Below are 20,625 nucleotides of genomic sequence, written 5' to 3'. Positions count from 1 at the left end.
GAAACATGATCCAACATTCATATATTCCTTGGCAGATGGGCATACATCCTAGGTCAAAGGTCACAGACAGAGCACCTTAGTTCTATCAGCTTCTCTCATCAAAACCTAATCATTATTAATCATATTTGGTGTAAATGTTCTAAATTCGTCATAGCAAACATCATCACATCCATCAGACTATCAGCATGGTCTGGTTCCCATGGCTGCCGTCAGCACCTACCATCTCTGGTTTGGCCATCATGGCTATAGGCGTACCTTCTATGTCCAGACTCAACACTGGCCACTGATGGGGACAGAAACTTAATAATTTGAAGGCTGAAATCATCATCCACATTTAACAATTGATTATAAGGAAATGCCAATCTAACCCTTGTTCTTTGTACAGGTTCAGCAGATATTTTGTATTTTTATCACAAGAAATGAGACAAATTCCATGAAGAGTCTACACTATCATATCACTGAGAAAGTAAAAAGATTGCACCAGGTGTTCAAGAAAACAGGCCAGTGTTTTCAGTATTTGGTTTGTTTGTTTGTTTGTTGTTTAACATCACACTCAGCAATATTCCATTTATATGACAGCGGTCAATAAATAATCGAGCCTGGCCAGACAATCCAGTGATTGACATCATAAGCATCAATCAGTATTTGGTAGCATGATTAGCTTGTTGGTGACTTTCAAGGACTCTCCAAGGTCTGTTGGCCATTTTCAGTACAGGTCTAGATGTTGCAGTGAGTGCTATGGGTGAAACGGAGATTTTATCTTTTCATATTACTACAGGTATTCATTAACTGCTATATTAATATGCTTACAAACTGAGGCAGCAGACATACATCATAGTTTGGGAACTCAGTTTGCTGCAGCTGCCAGCTTGCCTGAGTAAGCCAAGTGACCCTTTTAAATGAAGGCAGTCTCTCACAGTATCCTTGTAAACAAGAATTGGTCCCCTGCGTATATAAGTTCTGGTGGAACTTTTACTACCAACAATTGTTCCTTTGGAGGTGTATACATATCATGTCAAGTTTGGGTTCCAATCACACTGAACTTTGTTCCAGTCAAACAGGAACTTTCACACACAACATATGAACAATATACAGGAATATTGCTCATACGCCCAAACATTTGTTCCAATCAAACAGGAACTTTCACACACAACACATTAACAATATACAGGAACATTGCTCATACGCCCAAACATTTGTTCCAATCAAACAGGAACTTTCACACACAACACATTAACAATATGCAGGAACATTACTCATATGCCCAAACATTTGTTCCAGTCAAACAGGAACTTTCACACACAACATATCATAAATTTGCAGGAACATTACTCATATGCCCAAACATTTGTTCCAATCAAACAGAAACTTTCACACACAACCCATTAACAATATGCAGGAACATTACTCATACGCCCAAACATTTGTTCCAATCAAAAAGGAACTTTCACACACTCACATTAACAATATGCAGGAACATTACTCATACGCCCAAACATTTGTTCCTGTCAACTGGAACTTTTCACTACAGCGACGGAACATTTTCAATGTAATTTTAAGTATTTAATCTTGATATTTTTTCCGGGGCGGACCTAAATTTGGAACAAACACATGCTTACATCGTAACCTACTAATGACCATCATCCACTGTAGGCAGTACCAACAATGATCCATCATATATATTCTTAATTAAATCACCCTCATGGATCTTCTGCAGTGTATATGTTTGTTGTAGGTAGATGGGGTGGTCTGGCACACTCATAGTATGTCCTTGTACCCCGATGATGTGGACTGTTGCTCACAATATCGATCACTGGATTGTCTGATCCAGATTTTATTATTTACATTCTGCAGTCATACAGCTGGAATATTGCTGAGTGTGGCATAAAACAACAAACATCTGCACTAGATGGCTGCCATAGCAACTCCAGTTACATCACTTCTGAAATCAAACAAGCTCTGCACTCAAGGCCACATGTGAAATCTTTAACATGATAATGGACAGGCTATAAGAGCACAGGGCACGGCTCTCTGCCATGCTACATGCTTTTACCTTCATTTACAACTGAAATGGCTATACAAATACATTATTAAGTGATAACCAATTTAGAAAAAAACTATCAGATTCCTACAAAAAGCCTTGGTTATATCACCAACACATTCAAAGTTCAGTTATGCAGCAATTCCAAAATAATCTGGAGGATCGATTTTCAAACCCAAACGGGGAAATTGAGCTCATTCCGTGTGAAAACAATGGAGTACACTCCCTTAGGACCTTCTCAACAGCAAATAACAGTCACAGTGTTGGTGAAATCTTGGCTACCACAAGCAGGCTAAATCAAATTTCATTAATTGTCCTCCGAATAAAACAGATTCAGCAAGAAGACATTTCAATTAATTTGAGCAGGGTATGAACAGTAATTCTTTCCTGCCTGACAATAGTGGAGTTTATGAATTATTAATTTTTGCCCAACACAGAGAGTGGATAAGACCAAACAGAAGCATTGACTGCCATCTAGTCCCCATTGTTTTCAGGGCTAACACGCTGTTATTTTATCATTAGACCAGGCGCCCTGGGAGAAAAGGACACATCCTTTGCACATATTGATAATATTTGAACTTTTTTCTCGTCAATATCCCCCTCTTGGTTTAAGAGATTAAAAACATGACATTATTAAATTTGGACATGTCGTTCGGCATTGTGCCAGGTAACATACCAATCGTGTGTGTCACACTTTAGGTGCCTGCACTGTTTGTTTGACAAAGTATGTTTTTTTGGTTCAATTAACTAACAGTGCAAAAAACATGGTGTCTGTTCTTCAGACATGTTATTATCAAGTAAATGGTTCCTGTTATTTTCACAATTACAATGTGACTACCACTATTGTGGGTCTAACACAATTCCTGGCTAGTACTGTGGATCTAACACTATTCCTGGCTAGTACTGTGGATCTAACAATATTCCTGGCTAGTTCTGTGGATCTAACACAATTCCTGGCTAGTACTGTGGATCTAACACTATTCCTGGCTAGTTATGTGGGTCTAACACAATTCAAGGCATGTTCTGTGGATCTAACACTATTCCTGGCTAGTTCTGTGGGTCTAACACAATTCCTGGCTAGTTCTGTGGGTCTAACACAATTCCTGGCTAGTTCTCTGGGTCTAACACAATTCCTGGCATGTTCTGTGGGTCTAACACAATTCCTGGCTAGTTCTGTGGGTCTAACACAATTCCTGGCTAGTTCTGTGGGTCTAACACAATTCCTGGCATGTTCTGTGGGTCTAACACAATTCCTGGCTAGTTCTGTGGGTCTAACACAATTCCTGGCTAGTTCTGTGGGTCTAACACAATTCCTGGCATGTTCTGTGGATCTAACACAATTCCTGGCTAGTTCTGCGTAGCAACATTAGCCAACATTACCTTCCAACATTAGCCAACAGCATTACCTTCCAACATTAGCAAACATAACCTTCCAACATTAGCCAACAGCATTACTTCCAACATTAGCCAACATAACCTTCCAACATTAGCCAACAGCATTACCTTCCGACATTAGCCAACAGCATTACCTTCCAACATTAACCAACAGCATTACCTAGCAACATTAGCCAACAGCATTACCTAGCAACATTAGCCAACAGCATTGCCTAGCAACTCATACTTGGATCACAAATGTAGCAATCCTATCACATTGCAGGGATTTACCTACTGCAGCAAATGTTAGCCACCATTCCCAAATTGGAATTCAACATTCATGCTGTTATAGTTACAACTAATGTTATGGCTTTGTGGAGGCGACTTTTTATTTCACTGACAACAGGGACCTGTGAAGATCCGGGTTAGAGTAGATCTTCAGCAACCCATCCTTGTCCCAAGAAATAAATATGCTTGTGAAGTTCTAACAGGATTTGGTGGTAAGGCTTGCTGACTTGGTTGATGCATGTCATCATATCCTAATTGTGTGGGTCATTGCTCATGATGTCAATCACTAGATTGTCTGGTCCAGACTCGACTCTTTTCAAACACATGTCTTATAGCTGGAATATTAAAAAAAAAAAAAAAAAAAAAAAAAAATTGATAAGAGGACCAATATAAAGGCCAAGGCTTTAATGCTTAGTTTAACATTATGTCATTGAATGCAATTTTTAAATTCAAATTCAAATACCTCTGAATTTAGGAAAATAAGAACTTCCCAAATACTTCCAATTTTGAACAAAACTGATTTTCCCGATTTATGCCAAGGGCACGTAATTAGGATAAATTCCTGCATGGTTTACTATGTAAAACCAAACCATTTCATAGTGATCCCAATAAACTAAACGTATTTCAACAATGGGACCTCTCTTGGAGCAAGTAGATCTTCACCCTACTGCCAAAACATTTCTCAAAATGTTTAAAATATGACATTTCCTCTCAGATACGACACCTTATTTCCATTCTACTCTATGACCTCCTCACAGTGCTACACTCAGAGAATCCCCGATTGTCTCAATGCAACGTACACCACTCGTTTTAGCATATTGCATTCAGACGAAGAAGTACGCTATATGAGTCATATATTGACCAATTTTGGCAAAGAGCACTTCTTCGTCTTCATTCATTACCACTGACAACAGGACCTGTCAATTTCAAACTTTGCGGCAATCAGCGGCAAACATTGCTTTTGTCTCGTCTGTGAGATTTCTGTCCAGTGACACCCAGTTGCGCATCTCCCACAATGCACCAGCCCTCTCGCCATCTCGCATCGAGATGTAAACTATCGAACAAAATAGAATTGATTTGTATAATGAGAGTCGAGATCACAGCTAACCATTTGTGCTGTGCACCCTGCCTGGTGGAGGAGCCATGGAGCCGCGGCGGAGCCACCATGGAGCCAGCCCTGCGTGGCCAGGCAGAAGGCCCTTGAAACAACGCCACACACTGATTGTTCCACTACATGTACACGGGCAGTGATAGCAGGAAATCAACTATCTATTGTCTATGGCGGTCGGGCTAAACAAACCTTCCCATCGCCAACAATAAAATCGGTCAACAATTTTCACTACACGCGTAATGATGATCATTACATGAGCTGTCGACTCCTACTGACAAAACTTTCTCCTGGAGTCCCATACAAGATCTCTCCAGAATCAACTACTGTTGGTTTATAGATAAACACAAATGAACGATGGGCATTATTTTATCAATATTTTCAATTATGATGCGTGTATGTCAGTGCCGGCCCATCTCTCCTCGTTTGTACTGCAAGTAGGGAAGGTTGGGTGCTGTGAGATTCGCGCTTCGGTAAGCTTTCATATTTGCTCTTTCCACAAGCTGGGGTGGAAAATGGATTTTCATAACATGCAATTGAAGTAGATTTTTTTTGTGTATGAGTCTAAGCTTGAAAAGATTCTTGAAACATAGATGGTTATCCGAGACACAGACAGTGATGTTGTGCTGTACAAAACTCCTGTCAAATATTGACAAAGTTAATTACTAGTTACAACGTCAGAGGCCTTGACAAAATTTAGAATTAAACTTTTCTTTGATCTGTAGAGAGCCCTTGCCATGAAGAGTAGACACTGAGTGAGTGAGTGAGTGAGTGAGTGAGTGAGTGAGTGGGATGGGACGCTGGGCAGTGTTATTGCTTGTGTTAAGGCTATCCTATTTTTTTACAAGTTTTCCAAATAAAGATCCATTTTATTATATATTTTCCCCTTTTTATCACAACACATTACTGACAAATTGACCTCAGTCCCCTTCAATTTTATTTCCTAATGAAAAAAAAGTGTGATTGTTCTTTATCTCATAAATTTTGTTTAGTCTGAATTGCTTAATAAACATGAAATTACAAGACTAAACAATATCTTATCAATGAACCACCTGACCAATATGACAAAGGCAAATACATTCCTTTGAAATTAGGGCATAATAGAGGTCTTAGCATGTGTCATAGAAATATGAAACCATTTATACCCAATTGGCTTCATTCGAATATCTCAACACTATAGATCAGTATGGTCTTCCTTTCAATGTCACCCAAACCCCATTTTCTACACAGTATTCTATCAGCAAGAATCCTAACTATATGTATATCGCTTGAAGACTTACACAAATCTGTTTGAATGACAACCATTAACGTCTTGAAATGGACGTCATAAATGCCAGATCACTGTCCAATAGATGTTTTCTGTACATAGCAGTGAAGCTCGATATCAACTCCTAACAGTATTGTGTCGACATGGAGCAAATAATAAACTGTATAAATGCTGCAGGCTTTATATTAAGCCAACCTTCGCCATACTTTATCTTCCCTTGTCTGAAAAATCACACATTACTTCCGCTCAGGACTTTCCAATAGCCTCTTTTAGACACCTCCACATATTTCCCCGCTATCACCGACGCAGCATAATAGAGGCTATACAAGTCAATTTCAGTACCGACCGACTGGTCCGTATCACTGTACACACAAACATGTCCAACATCTATTTGCTGCCTTTCTAAATAGGTAAAATAAATCAAAATTTTACTATCAAATTGATTTTCATCGACATAATATTGGTGACTTGTCTCGTTCAACAAAACCAGACAATCACAGCGACCTCGTGTTTGTATCATTATTGTTGATTGGGTCGCATATTGCCCATAAACTACCAGCATTCATGTCTGTCATACCATCAATGTCCGATTAATTGACCTGCCTACTGTCACACGAACTGACCGTCAGAGTAGCCATATTGGAAAATATCTCGAGAGTAACTGAAAACTTGATCTAATACTCAAATGATATATTTAATATTTGTTTGTTATCTGTTATAATTGAATTATCAAATTGAAATTGTTACATGAGAATAAATGCCAAAATATCCTTTCAAATATAAACTTCTTCCTCAAAAATCAGTTGGATAAGAAATTACTGATGCAGTCATGAAAATTAAACTGATATCACTAAATAGCAAATGCAACCTTTATACACAAAGACAAATTCAAGAATTGGCAGCAAAACATATTTGAGCACTTCAATTAAAAAATAGATTCCCAAAATAGTTGTAAAATTAAATTAACAACTTTGAATAAATTGAACTAACACACCACAAATTCATTAAAAATTTCTAACTACTGTGCAAATAATTCAAGAAGTAGTTTCTTGGAGAAAATCACTTTTTTATTCCACTTTCTTGTGAAAATCTAAACATTTATTTTTTACCTTGACCTGTAACCTTTACATGATATCCAAAAGGTCATGAAAATTATTCAGGTGCAAGAGAGGCATCAGTTTTCGTTCCACCTGGGTAGTGGTGGCTATCTGATATATGACTAATGACGTCCACACCTATCGCTGCTCGTCTTGCACCCGACAAGCCCATGAGGCGACACAGCCACACGCAGGTGCCGGAATTCACCTGGAAAACATCGTTACCCACACATACCTTTCATTGACAGGCGACACAAATATTGCCTCCTCAAAAGGCTGATCTACTCCCACCAAATTACAACTGTCATGATGGTGTTGAGATTGGGGGTTCTATTCATACGACAACATGGCAGAAAGTTGCTAATTCTCCTCAGTAAACAGTCACTATAGAGAGCTCCTTTCTCCCCTCACCACACAACACCGGGATTCAGCTGTCCAAACTGCTTTTAAAATTCACTGAGTTTAAAATGATTATTTGAAGCGATACAGAATGCTTTATATTGTCCTGAATAGATATTCATAACTCTGAACAAAAACCAATGGAGTTTAAAAGCAACGATCACTCTTCAAATACATTATTCTCACATAAATATGTACTTGAAAATTCTATGCCAGAATAAATATATTAGTACTGTAGCTAAATTTCAAAGAATAGCTTAAATCTTACACAAGTAATGTTTTTCTTGCTTCTGTAGAAAGTGTTTACTTAAAATCATAGATGCATTACCAAATGAACCTAGTCAACAGATGTTATTTGAATTATAAATATGGTATAAAATTGTCAAAATAAACACAAGCAGTCATATGCAATTACATTTAATATTATGAAAACAACTATTTAAAATAAATCCAAAATCATAACAATTGAAAGCAAAACTTGTATTTTTCTAAAAATCTTAAAATAATTTGACTACAGCTTTTTTTCATGGCGTAGCCTACGCCAGATTTGAAATTCAGACATGAAAAATCTACAACAAAACATACAACAGTTAGGATAAAGACATTATTTTCTAAATATTTTTTACGGATGTTTTGGAAACGAACAAAACACATTGAGACGAGTGAGTCAACCCTGGCTATAACAATGATCCTGTGTGAACAGTAAGAAGGGTTTGACTGCGTCCCAGACCCGATATATATTTATATATGTCCAGTATAGTCTGTCCCCACATCCAGGATCTAATACAAGACAAAATCTACAGACACATCCACAAACAAATTCTTCAAATATCCAAATAGGATTCTGCGCTTCAATAGCCGCAGACAAACCAAAATGGCCTGAGACACCTTCCTCACTTCATTAGGGTGTAACTTCTCCTGATCTCCTACATCAGTGAATGAAGATAAAAACCCTGTTTGTTGGTTTAAGGACCTTCATTGGCACTTATTTTCACAACCTTTTTCACCTATTCAGCAGTGTCAAGCATTAATACTGTCAAGCATTTGTAGGACAAAGGACTTTTCATTTCCACATGATCGAAACCAGCTCTTTTTCCCATTGGAAACTTTATATGTTTGAAATGACTGCCGAAACTCCAGCAATGTTTATATTTGCAATATCTTTCCTGAATCTTCAAAAACATACATGGTTCTGGAAATCTGCTGTGAAATCCCACAAGACTAAAGGTCTTTGTATAAACGATGGAACTTCCTACACCCTCTGTGTAATATTTATGTTAATAATTTTTTCAGTCCAAATTAACATCCAATATTGTGTTTTTCTCAGATCTAGACATCAGTTCCCATTCTCCAAATTAATAACATTCAATCTACACATTATGCATGAAATAGCCTCCAACCAGCTGCATCTGATTGCACACGCCTCGTATACAATGACAGCCAATGAAATCATGCTCTGTTGGTTCTACTGCCACCACAACAGACCATCTATTATTGGGTATTCTCCCGACATCCGTCCCCAGACAGGGAGCTTTCATGTCTTGTAATTACTTTGAAGATATGGACATACATTCTTTGAACATAGACCAATATAAAATATCATATATCCATTCTGATAATGTTCTCTGAGAGCATGATGTTATCCAACCCTGATAATACGTGACCAAAATAACCTTTGCACAGATGACTTCTCCTTCCCTTCCTAAAAAGATGCATTCAAAGCCAAACAATGTCCATGGTTGAAAAAATGCAGTCTTGTGAATACCCGTTAACATGTCCTGTGAATATGTAAATAGAGGACTGCGGCGTATAAAGCTGGTCCACAATGGGCAATTTCCTATCATAAAGATAACTCCCGATGCTATCTACATTTCATCATCTCAGGTGAGACTGACGGGAATGTCCTCGTTATCTCACCTGTCTACAGCAATCACAGATTCTATCTTACCTGTCGACAGGTAAGCAGGATGCCATCACAGTGTTCAGGCTCTACTGTGTGTGCAGGTTTTCATGTTGACATCGGTAAAAGCATAACCGTGTTGGTAGCAGTGTTCCTGAATGAGGACAAGATTCATGCATGTGCTATACACATCATGATCTGGAAAATACAAACTCTCCAAGGCGAAATGGACAATGGTGGATGTAATTATCCAGACATGTTCCATAAATAATTTATTTGCCCTAGACAGGTCTGCCCCAAAGCTAAAATGTTGATCCTCAATAAGATACAGTGGACGATAAATTTGCCCAAACTGTCTTGAATATCCCATGTTATCTAAATGACATGCTGAAATGCACAACCCCTTTGGAGATATAGACTAAAATACATTGAAATGGACAACCCTCTCTAAGAATATCCTGGCTATGTCTTCTAGACTGCTTCCAGGAAAGCTTTAACAGGCACAGGTCTGTTTGGGTGTTAGAGGCAGAACAAACCATGATACCTTCATGAGATAAGTTTGCTCTTGTCACCTCATTGGAATTCTATTTATTCATTATAATGCAATCTGTGATCTCAGCACGGCTGTCGGATAACATTAGATTCACCAGAACATAAAAAATGAATCAAATACTGTAAAGGTTACACAATGCAAATACAGTCAGGAACCAGTCGAGCTGCACAGCAGATTTGTTATGGTTTAAGACAATACATTCCTTGCTTGACATTATGATACATGTACGTGTACCGGTACACACAAAACAGTGACATCACCCCGTAGGATAGGGGTGTTCACTGCTAAATTAACTAAACTATGATGGCTTTATAAAAATATCAGCATCTCCATATATGCGAAACAATGACATAGGCCAAATAAATCAATTAATCTGAACTATATTTTAAACAATATTTTTTCCAGCAAGTTATGGGAACATGATGGACACACAAAAAAAGAGATATAGAAAATGATACCTTTTACACATATATCAACCCTATTAATATCAGTCCTTTTAACTCCTAAATTTGTTTTTCGATAACATACATAAGAATAAAAAACAACATAGAAATCATCAAAGGAGACAGAACATCAATCTTCAAACTTTTCCATTTTTTTTTAAAACTTGTCTCAACAATTTGATCCCGATGAGCAAGATCCTTCTAAATATCCTCAAATATCATACACAACAATACCACCAGTATGCATATTTAAACTATTTTCCCAACAACTGACTGCTTCCTAATACTTCTTTATGACTTAACACATCTACTCCTGACAACGGACACGATTCAGTGAAGAGCTATCATTCTTAATATTGAAGTGTTTTCATTGAAAGCTTTAAAGCTCCCCTTTCTCATAAACAACGGTCATCGTATCTGTAAACGGAGAAAGTACAAATACACTCTCAATTTTTTACCCACTTGAAAAACACTTAAAAACACCCCAATAGTGACTCCGGACATATCCAAGCCTCAAAGCTCCACTTATAAACCATAAATTCATATGTAAACCCTTTCTGAATGTTTTGAAAGGACTTCAAAGATCCTGTTTTCCTGTCTCGCATTTTTGAGTTCACCTGTGTTTAAATAAATAATGTAGAATTGGTCTTTTTATCGGCCGATTCATATCTGCAAAACTTGAAATGTTTTGATAAGTAGGACATTGGTAGCAGTTAGAGGGGAGTGGTAGTGGTGGGTGCGGGGGGGAGTATGGGGGGCAGGGAATCTACAGGGGGCGGGAAGGTAGCAGTTGTGGTTTAAGTGGGGTCAGGCTGAAAGATGGAAGTTATTTTTTAATTGAGCAACTATCTTTCTGAATGTTGTTTCATCATATTTTTAATCACATCTGAAAATAATGAAAAGACATCATCTCACAGGAATAATCCCAGGGAGTGGAGAATGCAATTTGAAATCCTATAGACCCTATCACAAACCTTAACGTCAACAAATGATTAATGAATATTACAGCTGTTGTTTCAAGCAGCAGCTGCACCAGCATCATCATCATCATCACCACCATCACATCATCATCATCACCATTTGTTTACAATGACAGGCGACCTCATCCACACGAGGCAACACACTATATTATCATATGACGACCACATCAAAGGCCCATTCACAAGTTGTTGACCTCCAGAACGCCATGACACTGTCCCCTCAACCTGGCCTGGGCAGTGCAGCCTGATGCTAATGGACAAATCATAAAATACTAGATGGTCTTAAAACAACAGGAAATAAAAGACATCATAAGGTCATAACTTCAGTTTTATGGTCAGTAAAATATGTTTGAACTGACAAAGCAGTTGGGTGAGTGAGTTATCAACATTATTTCCAACATCCAGATAAGTAGTACAAACAAGGGTCTTGACAAATTTTACCCATATGGGGAATTAAACCCAGACTTCTGTCTGACAAGCTGACACTCTATCCACTAGCCTACCCTCAGGCTAAAAGAAAACCAAAATATTTTTTTTTAATACTTCCAAACCCTTAACTATGACATTGTCATAAAACACATTTGAAAACAAGCCTGTGAAGATCAGAGTAGAGAATAGGTCTTCAGCAGCCCATGCTTGCCATAAGAAGTGACTATGCTTGTCATATGAGGCGACTTACGGGATCGAGTGGTCGACTCGCTGACTTGGTTGATGCTTATCATCGTTTCCCTATTGTGCAGATTGATGCTCATAATGTCAATCACTGGAATGTCTGGTCAAGACTTGATTACGATTATTTACAGACCAACGTCACAGAGCTTGAATATTGCTGAGTGCGGCATTAAACAACAAACAAGCAAACAAGCATTTAAAAACATTCCAGTTTTGAGTCTTCTTCTGGAATTGATTTTCATCAAAACAAAAGCAATTTGCTTTCTATGCTCTCCCAACAATCGAGATGTCAACGTGTTTACTCTTATTAAAAGCCACTTACAAGGGAATGTGATGCAAAAATCCCATTATCGCATCTTTTTTTGCTGCTACCCAATTTTCGTGATATTTTTAATGGAAAATGTCTTTCATTTTGTTGCAGATAGTATCTTGCTAATAGCCTTGACTATACAAACACAAAGAAGTTCCAGTCTTCAGTATAAGCATAAAAAAAACCAGCTCTTGTTAAATTAAAAAATAATTTCTTGGTGAGATCCTTTTTAATCTCCCATCATACAAAACATACATTAAATTTTTAATCAAGGTTCAGAAAAAAAATTAGACTTCATTTGAAAACATGGTAACAGTCGAAACAGGTATTTTTTGTCAACATATTTGATGAGGCCAGTTTTGAGTGACCTTGAAGCAAGATCAACAAGAAGAAAGAGCTTCTAATTTATTTGATGGTAGGTATTGAATTTCAGTGAAATTCCAGGATGTTTTTAAAATGTTTCTTTCAACTAATTTATTACCAAGTTTCTTCTTAGATCTGTTAAAATGCGTGTTTGAACAGTAAGTTATGACGCTGTTAGTGATGTAATCACTTCCAGATTCAACCCCAGGATGCCAACAGTAGCAGCATTCATTTAAATAATCTCACCTCCCCGTTATCTTGCTTGTTTTCTTTTGCTTCAACAGTTGTTGCCAATACATAGTCATTATCAAATGTATAAACAGCTCTATCTGGGATGTTTCGAAAAACACCCAAAACGCCCATTTTCCATTCAACGATAACACTTGAAATCTTGCCCTGCCGACGGACTAGTTCCCTGGTAGCCATCTTTCTACTTTATATCAATGGAGCATCCCACTTATTTCACTTATCAGTATAGGTAGCAAGCACAGTCCAAACCCGCCCTCACAAATCTTGGCATTTGGGATAAAATGATGTCAAACACCTTGCCGTAATAAACATACCCCCCAGATTTCTGAAACTGTAGCTTTGTGTAGTAAACATGCTAAATGTGAACAGACTGCGAGGCCCCTGCACGCAGTCAGGTTTATTCTAAAAGTTGGAACAGAGAATGAAATTCGGATTGGTGCCAGCAAACTAGATAAAGTATGGTGGTCCTTATCAGTGGTATTGAGGGATAGGGTCACGGGTATAAGTGATTAGGCATTGGAAACAACTTCTTTCTGACCTTATTGTCAGCAATCATTTTTCCAGCTTCTTCGGACACATTCCTTGCATATGGCAATATGATAATAAACAAACTCACTGTTTTGTTTAGATCTCGGTCAATTCAAGAGTAGGAAATGAATAAAAAATCCATATTTTGACTTCAGCCTGTGAGAACTCAAAATATAGGCAGAAGTAATGGTTATTTTGGGTATCCAAATTGTAGAATTATGTTCTGATGAAATTATAATTGTATAAAAAAATCAAAGAACCTATTTCATTTCTTAACATTAAAAAGAAATATTCTTAAAAGTTAATATCTGGAAAAATGAAAAAACATGCAGTTACTTGTATCAGTTTCCAGCATGAAACTGTACTCACTTGCTTTAATAAGAACGCAGGATTCTGAAAGACCTTCTGTTGGCTAATATTTTGTCATAAATAATCCATCTTCAGCAGATGTTGTGTGTTTTTCATGGTTTCACAGATGGTATTTAAACTACACTATCTACCTGGCATATGTGCTTAATACCTAGTAAATCTAATGAAGCTGAATTAAGTGCCAGAATTTACCTAGTACATTTAAGCCTAACATGACAGAGGTAGCATCAAAATTGAAATGAGTGATTAAAATTAACATTAACATCCATCAACACTCCCTGAGTTTCCAGCAGGAACTATGCCAATTACAAAATGAGTTGAGCCCTGAAATTAAACACCCTTGTGAACCGGTTGTTTACATAGGGCTGTACTTAAAGAATGTGTTGCTTTAATCAAAGCAAGCTCTGAAAGTCTATGGAGGATGAAATGTTTCTTAAATAGCTGTAAACCTATCTCAAACAAAACTCACTGGTTGTGACAGGTCCATCACAATTTCATTGAAACTTCAGACAAAAACTCCTATTGGATTTTCTATAGGAAATATTCTTGGTGGAGAGAATCATTTCTAGGTCTGGTTTCAGATCAAAGGAACATTTTATAACCGATACAACTAATTCCAATCTGTTACTCCTGTGTTAAGAATTAAATACAAATCAAATCTGCAATTTGTTTCAAAATAACTCATTTACCAACATTAAAATATGGCAAGTATTAAATTGATTCCTTTAGAACTCTTAGCTCGCACCTAGTTCAATGTTCATCAAAAATATATTCGCTTGATCAACTTTTTCACACAAAAGGACACATCGACCATATCAATGATTCTGCTTTTCGCATTTTTCGATATGGCAGCATTCAGAAACTTGTTACACAAAAGAAGTACTCCCTACAATCATTGGGCGTATCAAAAGAGCTGATCAAGTGTGAAACATTCGACATCTTCCATCATCTGCTGGGAAAGCCTCTGAATTGTGCTTCTGAATTGAGCTAACTTGACGAGGGCTATACTCAATATCACAAATACCCCATCCTACAGCCCGTTCTCATATCAAATCTCCTGTGCAGAACATCAGGAAAGGATGGGTAGACATTAGCTTTCTCATGATTCATGCTGGCGCATGTTCGGCAATAAAAATATCCACTCCTACGAATAATTTTTTGTTGACAGGTTTCCACATGAATGAACTGCGATCTGCCTTTTGGATCCGAATTTGAACTCAGTGACCCGATGACATTTTTTTATTCGCGCGTTGAGCCCCAATTTGCAAAAGGCTCCGTTCACTTTTTAAGGGTTACTATATTCTTACTATTATTAACAATATAATTATCTGCACACATATGTCAGTTGTATTATCCATTGCTGCGTGATATGTAAATTGCATTAAGATTACCAGGGACGACACAGAAAGTCAGTGTTTAAGCTAATCTGAGCCTGTTTTTGTTAGCCTATTCCGTGGCTCCACATAAATGATACAAACGGTTCTTCTGTCTTGTATAAAACAGAATAAAAAGTGTTGCGATTGTACTACGGTACATACAGAGCTATTATGCAAAGAACAGACTTTTATTATGCTGAACGGTTCTCCAGCCAGCCAAAGAACAGAATTACCCTGGGAGGGTCTCAGAATATTAGTTACCTCCCTTTGAAATTGGAACTCTTCAGAGCAAGAGTGTAAAGAAATCACACAAAAGGAAAAGTATGCAAAAAAGAGAAATGTATACTTGAATTCACTCCCTTAATTGCCTAAAACTTGTTCAAAATCTATTTAAAAAACTGAAAATTGCATTTTTCAGCATAAAAACAGAAAATCTGTCACTTTTCATTAAGTGTCTAGCCAGGTTTGAAATCAAGAGGAGAACTTGGAGAGAATTCAACACGGTTTCCGTTTTGCGCTGACTGCTTCCTTGCATTTAGGCACCAACTTAAGCAGCCAGATAAATGAGTTTGCAAAGGATTCACATGTAAAACAGATTCTTGTGGAAGTTTTGGATCTTCTCAGCTGATGTCAGTGAAGGAGCTTTAAGTTTGTAATTCTATCTTGAAATAATAAACAGCCACCATCTGGTCGCAGGAATACAATACCAACCTTCCTCCATGACAAGTTTTAAAAACACCTCTTAGGGAAACATGTCGAAAAGTCTGTGATAAAGTAGCAAGTGAATTGACAAACTATTTATACAGGTAACGTGGATGATGGCAGCTATACGAGAGGTCCACACCTGGGCCAGGCTACACATGCTGAAGGGACAGCAACACTAAACTGTTTTTACAATATCTGCTTCTTACGTCACAATAAACTTTCTTTACGGCAACCCGTCCGACGAAAACATTTTTCACCAGTCTGAATTTTAAAAATATACATACGCCCCCACTATCACCATGCCTGTCTGTGTGTCTATAATCCTTTACTTGTCTGGATGAAAAATTCAACCAATCGCCTTATGAACCTCCCATGTCTTGTATCAGTGGGATGACCCATGAAGATCCGGGTTAGAATAGATCTTCAGCAACTCATACAAGGTAACTATGCTTGTCACAAGAGGCGACTAACAGGATCGGGTGGTCAAGCTCGCTGACTTGGTTGATGCTCCAAATTGCGTAGATCAATGCTCATGATGCTCGTGAGTCCCCCTGGCCCTTGTCCCACCCGCCCGTGAGTGCCCCTGGCCCGTGTCCCACTTGCCTGTGAGTCCCCCTGGCCCTGTAGGCCCATCCACCCGTGAGTCCCCCTGGCCCATGTCCCGCCCGCCCGTGAGTCCCCCTGGCCCATGTCCCACCCGCCCGTGAGTCCCCCTGGCCCGTGTCCCACCCACCCGTGAGTCCCCCTGGCCCGTGTCCCACCCATCCACAAGTGAGTCCCCCTGGCCCATGTCCCGCCCGCCCGTGAGTCCCCCTGGCCCGTGTCCCACTCGCTCTTGAGTCCCCCTGGCCCGTGTCCCACGCGCTCATGATTCCCCCTGGCCCCTGTCCCACCCGCCCGCGAGTCCCCCTGGCCCCTGTCCCACCCACCCGTGAGTCCCCCTGGCCCGTGTCCCACTCGCCCGTGAGTCCCCCTGGCCCGTGTCCCACTCGCCCGTGAGTCCCCCTGGCCCGTGTCCCACCCGCCCATGAGTCCCCCTGGCCCATGTCCCACTCGCCCGTGAGTCCCCCTGGCCCGTGTCCCACCCACCCACCTGTGAGTCCCCCTGGCCCGTGTCCCACCCACCCACCTGTGAGTCCGCCTGGCCCGTGTCCCACTCGCCCGTGAGTCCCCCTGGCCCGTGTTCCACCCACCTGTGAGTCCCCCTGGCCCGTGTCCCACCCACCCACCTGTGAGTCCCCCTGGCCCGTGTCCCACTCGCCCGTGAGTCCCCCTGGCCCGTGTCCCACTCGCTCGTGAGTCCCCCTGGCCCGTGTCCCACGCGCTCATGATTCCCCCTGGCCCCTGTCCCACCCGCCCGCGAGTCCCCCTGGCCCCTGTCCCACCCGCCCTTGAGTCCCCCTGGCCCATGTCCCACCCACCCGTGAGTCCCCCTGGCCCGTGTCCCACCCATCCACAAGTGAGTCCCCCTGGCCCGTGTCCCACCCACCCGTGAGTCCCCCTGGCCCCTGTCCCACCCACCCGTGAGTCCCCCTGGCCCATGTCCCACCCACCCGTGAGTCCCCCTGGCCCCTGTCCCACCCACCCGTGAGTCCCCCTGGCCCATGTCCCACCCACCCGTGAGTCCCCCTGGCCCATGTCCCACCCGCCCGTGAGTCCCCCTGGCCCGTGTCCCACCCATCCACAAGTGAGTCCCCCTGGCCCGTGTCCCACCCACCCGGGAGTCCCCCTGGCCCCTGTCCCACCCACCCGTGAGTCCCCCTGGCCCCTGTCCCACCCACCCGTGAGTCCCCCTGGCCCCTGTCCCACCCACCCGTGAGTCCCCCTGGCCCATGTCCCACCCGCCCGTGAGTCCCCCTGGCCCATGTCCCACCCACCCGTGAGTCCCCCTGGCCCATGTCCCACCCACCCGTGAGTCCCCCTGGCCCATGTCCCACCCGCCCGTGAGTCCCCCTGGCCCGTGTCCCACCCATCCACAAGTGAGTCCCCCTGGCCCGTGTCCCACCCACCCGTGAGTCCCCCTGGCCCCTGTCCCACCCACCCGTGAGTCCCCCTGGCCCATGTCCCACCCGCCCGTGAGTCCCCCTGGCCCCTGTCCCACCCACCCGTGAGTCCCCCTGGCCCATGTCCCACCCACCCGTGAGTCCCCCTGGCCCATGTCCCACCCGCCCGTGAGTCCCCCTGGCCCGTGTCCCACCCATCCACAAGTGAGTCCCCCTGGCCCGTGTCCCACCCACCCGTGAGTCCCCCTGGCCCCTGTCCCACCCACCCGTGAGTCCCCCTGGCCCCTGTCCCACCCACCCGTGAGTCCCCCTGGCCCGTGTCCCACCCACCCGTGAGTCCCCCTGGCCCCTGTCCCACCCACCCGTGAGTCCCCCTGGCCCCTGTCCCACCCACCCGTGAGTCCCCCTGGCCCCTGTCCCACCCACCCGTGAGTCCCCCTGGCCCGTGTTCCACCCACCCGTGAGTCCCCCTGGCCCATGTCCCACCCGCCCGTGAGTCCCCCTGGCCCATGTCCCGCCCGCCCGTGAGTCCCACTTGCCCCTGTAGGCCCAACAACAATGCAGGCATTTCTACCACCCCCTAGTCACTGTGGTCATCTGAACCATGTCCCATATGATACGCAGAAGCCATTGCGAATAAACATTCAGTTTGGAGCATCCCAATGTACATTGTATTTCAAGGCCCCTATAATCCCCCTTGTCCATGTAGCCAGTGTAAGATACACTCACATTCAATCTGAACAGCTGCTTCTGTTTCAGAACATTTATGTTATATTTCTGGAAACATGTATTTTCTCCGAGATCAATAATACTTAAAAAACACATGAACATTTCATGTGTCTTTGCAACGACTGTAAAATGAAGGTCACGACTGTCTGAGAGAAGGAAAGTGTCATTTATGGTCTTGGTGACCTTGTAACAGAACTGGAAACATTTGTGTTCTGATACCACTGTTGCTCAAGTATCCTTAGAAAATAAATCCTGTCATATAGGTGGAATATGACTTTACTACCTCGTGTGACTTTAAACAAATAAACAAACAAACAAACAAACAAACATCGATCTTGAAAAAGTCACAGTGTTTATCTTTTACCAGTATCTGTCAGAGAACAGTGGTAGTCAAAGACTGGTAGTAAGTGAAAATGGCACAGCATGCGAAGGGGTATAGCCTTGTGGTTAGTTAAAGTGTTCGCTCGTCTGAAGACCTGGATTCGATTCCCAACATGGGTATAATGTCTGAAGCCCATTTCTGGTGTCACTCACCATGATATTGCTGGAATATTGCTTAAAGTTACACCATATTCAATCACTCACTCACTCAAAATTAAGGGGATTCCTTGACCCTAGCTGCTATGATACACAAATATAGGGACCAGAGCTTGAAATGAGCTGCATATTCTTGTAAAATATGTATGAAATAAACAGAAAACATGCAGACAAATCAAATACTAGCATATCAAATGCACCACAAAAACTATAAATACTCAACTGAAATATAAACCTAAGGCATATATTACAACTATTAGACAAAACGACTGTGCATATTACAACTGTTAGATAAAATGATTGTGTATCAGCCAATCGCAAAATTCACTTACCAACAGTTACATTCGGAAAGCATGTGTGACCAACAAACTTGAATACCGATAGATTACATTTGAAAAGCACATCGTGCCTAGTCAATGTATCTTAAACAGTTACTGATTGGTGATAAAAAAATAGAGCCTTTCTTTCAATATTAGGTTTTGCAAATAGAAATGGCTTCCCAGAGAGGGAGACGCATGCAGATGCAGACAGGTATACTTCTATTTATTTTGTTTAAATGATTTACAGGGATTGCTACGAAACAGGTTTAAAATACCAAAATAGTTGTGAAACAGGTTTAAAAAACAAATGTCAAAAAACAGGTGGGTAAAAATGTTTTGACTATCCTTCAGTTGTTGTGGATACCCAATCAAAATGAAAACCCAGGTTAAAATACCCAAATAATCAAAAGCTTATCTTGAGCTCAGGGGACCTGCTAAGTCTTACAGCTTTAACACTTGTATAATGATGATCAACCTGTGACCTTCATGCTTAATTTCAAACACCACGCAGTTGGTGAAAAGCCTATTTTTGATACTGCAGTTGCATGGATTCTAGAAAACTCACTGAGTGAATGGAAATCAAATTGTAATCTTTATATTCTTATATTTCAGTTAGGTAATGCCAGTGGATATCCTTAAACTTTCCCAGTCCCATGATGGGATTTGAACCATGGACCTTCTGATCCAAGGTCAAATGCCTTGTCCACATGACCAAAGAGGTTAACCCCATCAGCAAGCTAACAAGGTAAGGATGTCATCTGTGGGATGACTCCACGCCCTGCTACACTGACAAGGTAAGGTTGTCATCTGTGTGATGACTCCACGTCCTGCTACACTGACAAGGTAAGAATGTCATGTGTGGGATGACTCAAAACCCTGCTACACTGACAAGGTAAGGATGTCATCTGTGGGATGACTCCACGTCCTGCTACACTGACAAGGTAAGGATGTCATCTGTGGGATGACTTCACGTCCTGCTGCACTGACAAGGTAAGGGTGTCATCTGTGGGATGA

General features: G+C 41.2%; 2 protein-coding genes across 7 annotated transcripts in view; both read right to left on the bottom strand.

Moving 5' to 3' along the window:
* Positions 1–20,625, bottom strand: part of LOC139458355 (roundabout homolog 2-like) — a 471,546-nt gene that overhangs the window by 261,578 nt on the left and 189,343 nt on the right. The gene's annotated exons all lie outside the window — the stretch shown is intronic.
* Positions 16,506–17,432, bottom strand: LOC139457292 (uncharacterized). Its single transcript, XM_071238700.1, has one exon. It carries the CDS (start codon positions 17,430–17,432, stop codon positions 16,506–16,508), a length of 927 nt encoding a protein of 308 aa, XP_071094801.1.

Source organism: Haliotis cracherodii, unplaced genomic scaffold (assembly GCF_022045235.1).
Source record: "Haliotis cracherodii isolate W230 unplaced genomic scaffold, xgHalCrac1.p SCAF_12, whole genome shotgun sequence".
Taxonomy (NCBI): domain Eukaryota; kingdom Metazoa; phylum Mollusca; class Gastropoda; order Lepetellida; family Haliotidae; genus Haliotis; species Haliotis cracherodii.
This window is presented reverse-complemented; position numbering and strand designations above follow the sequence as displayed.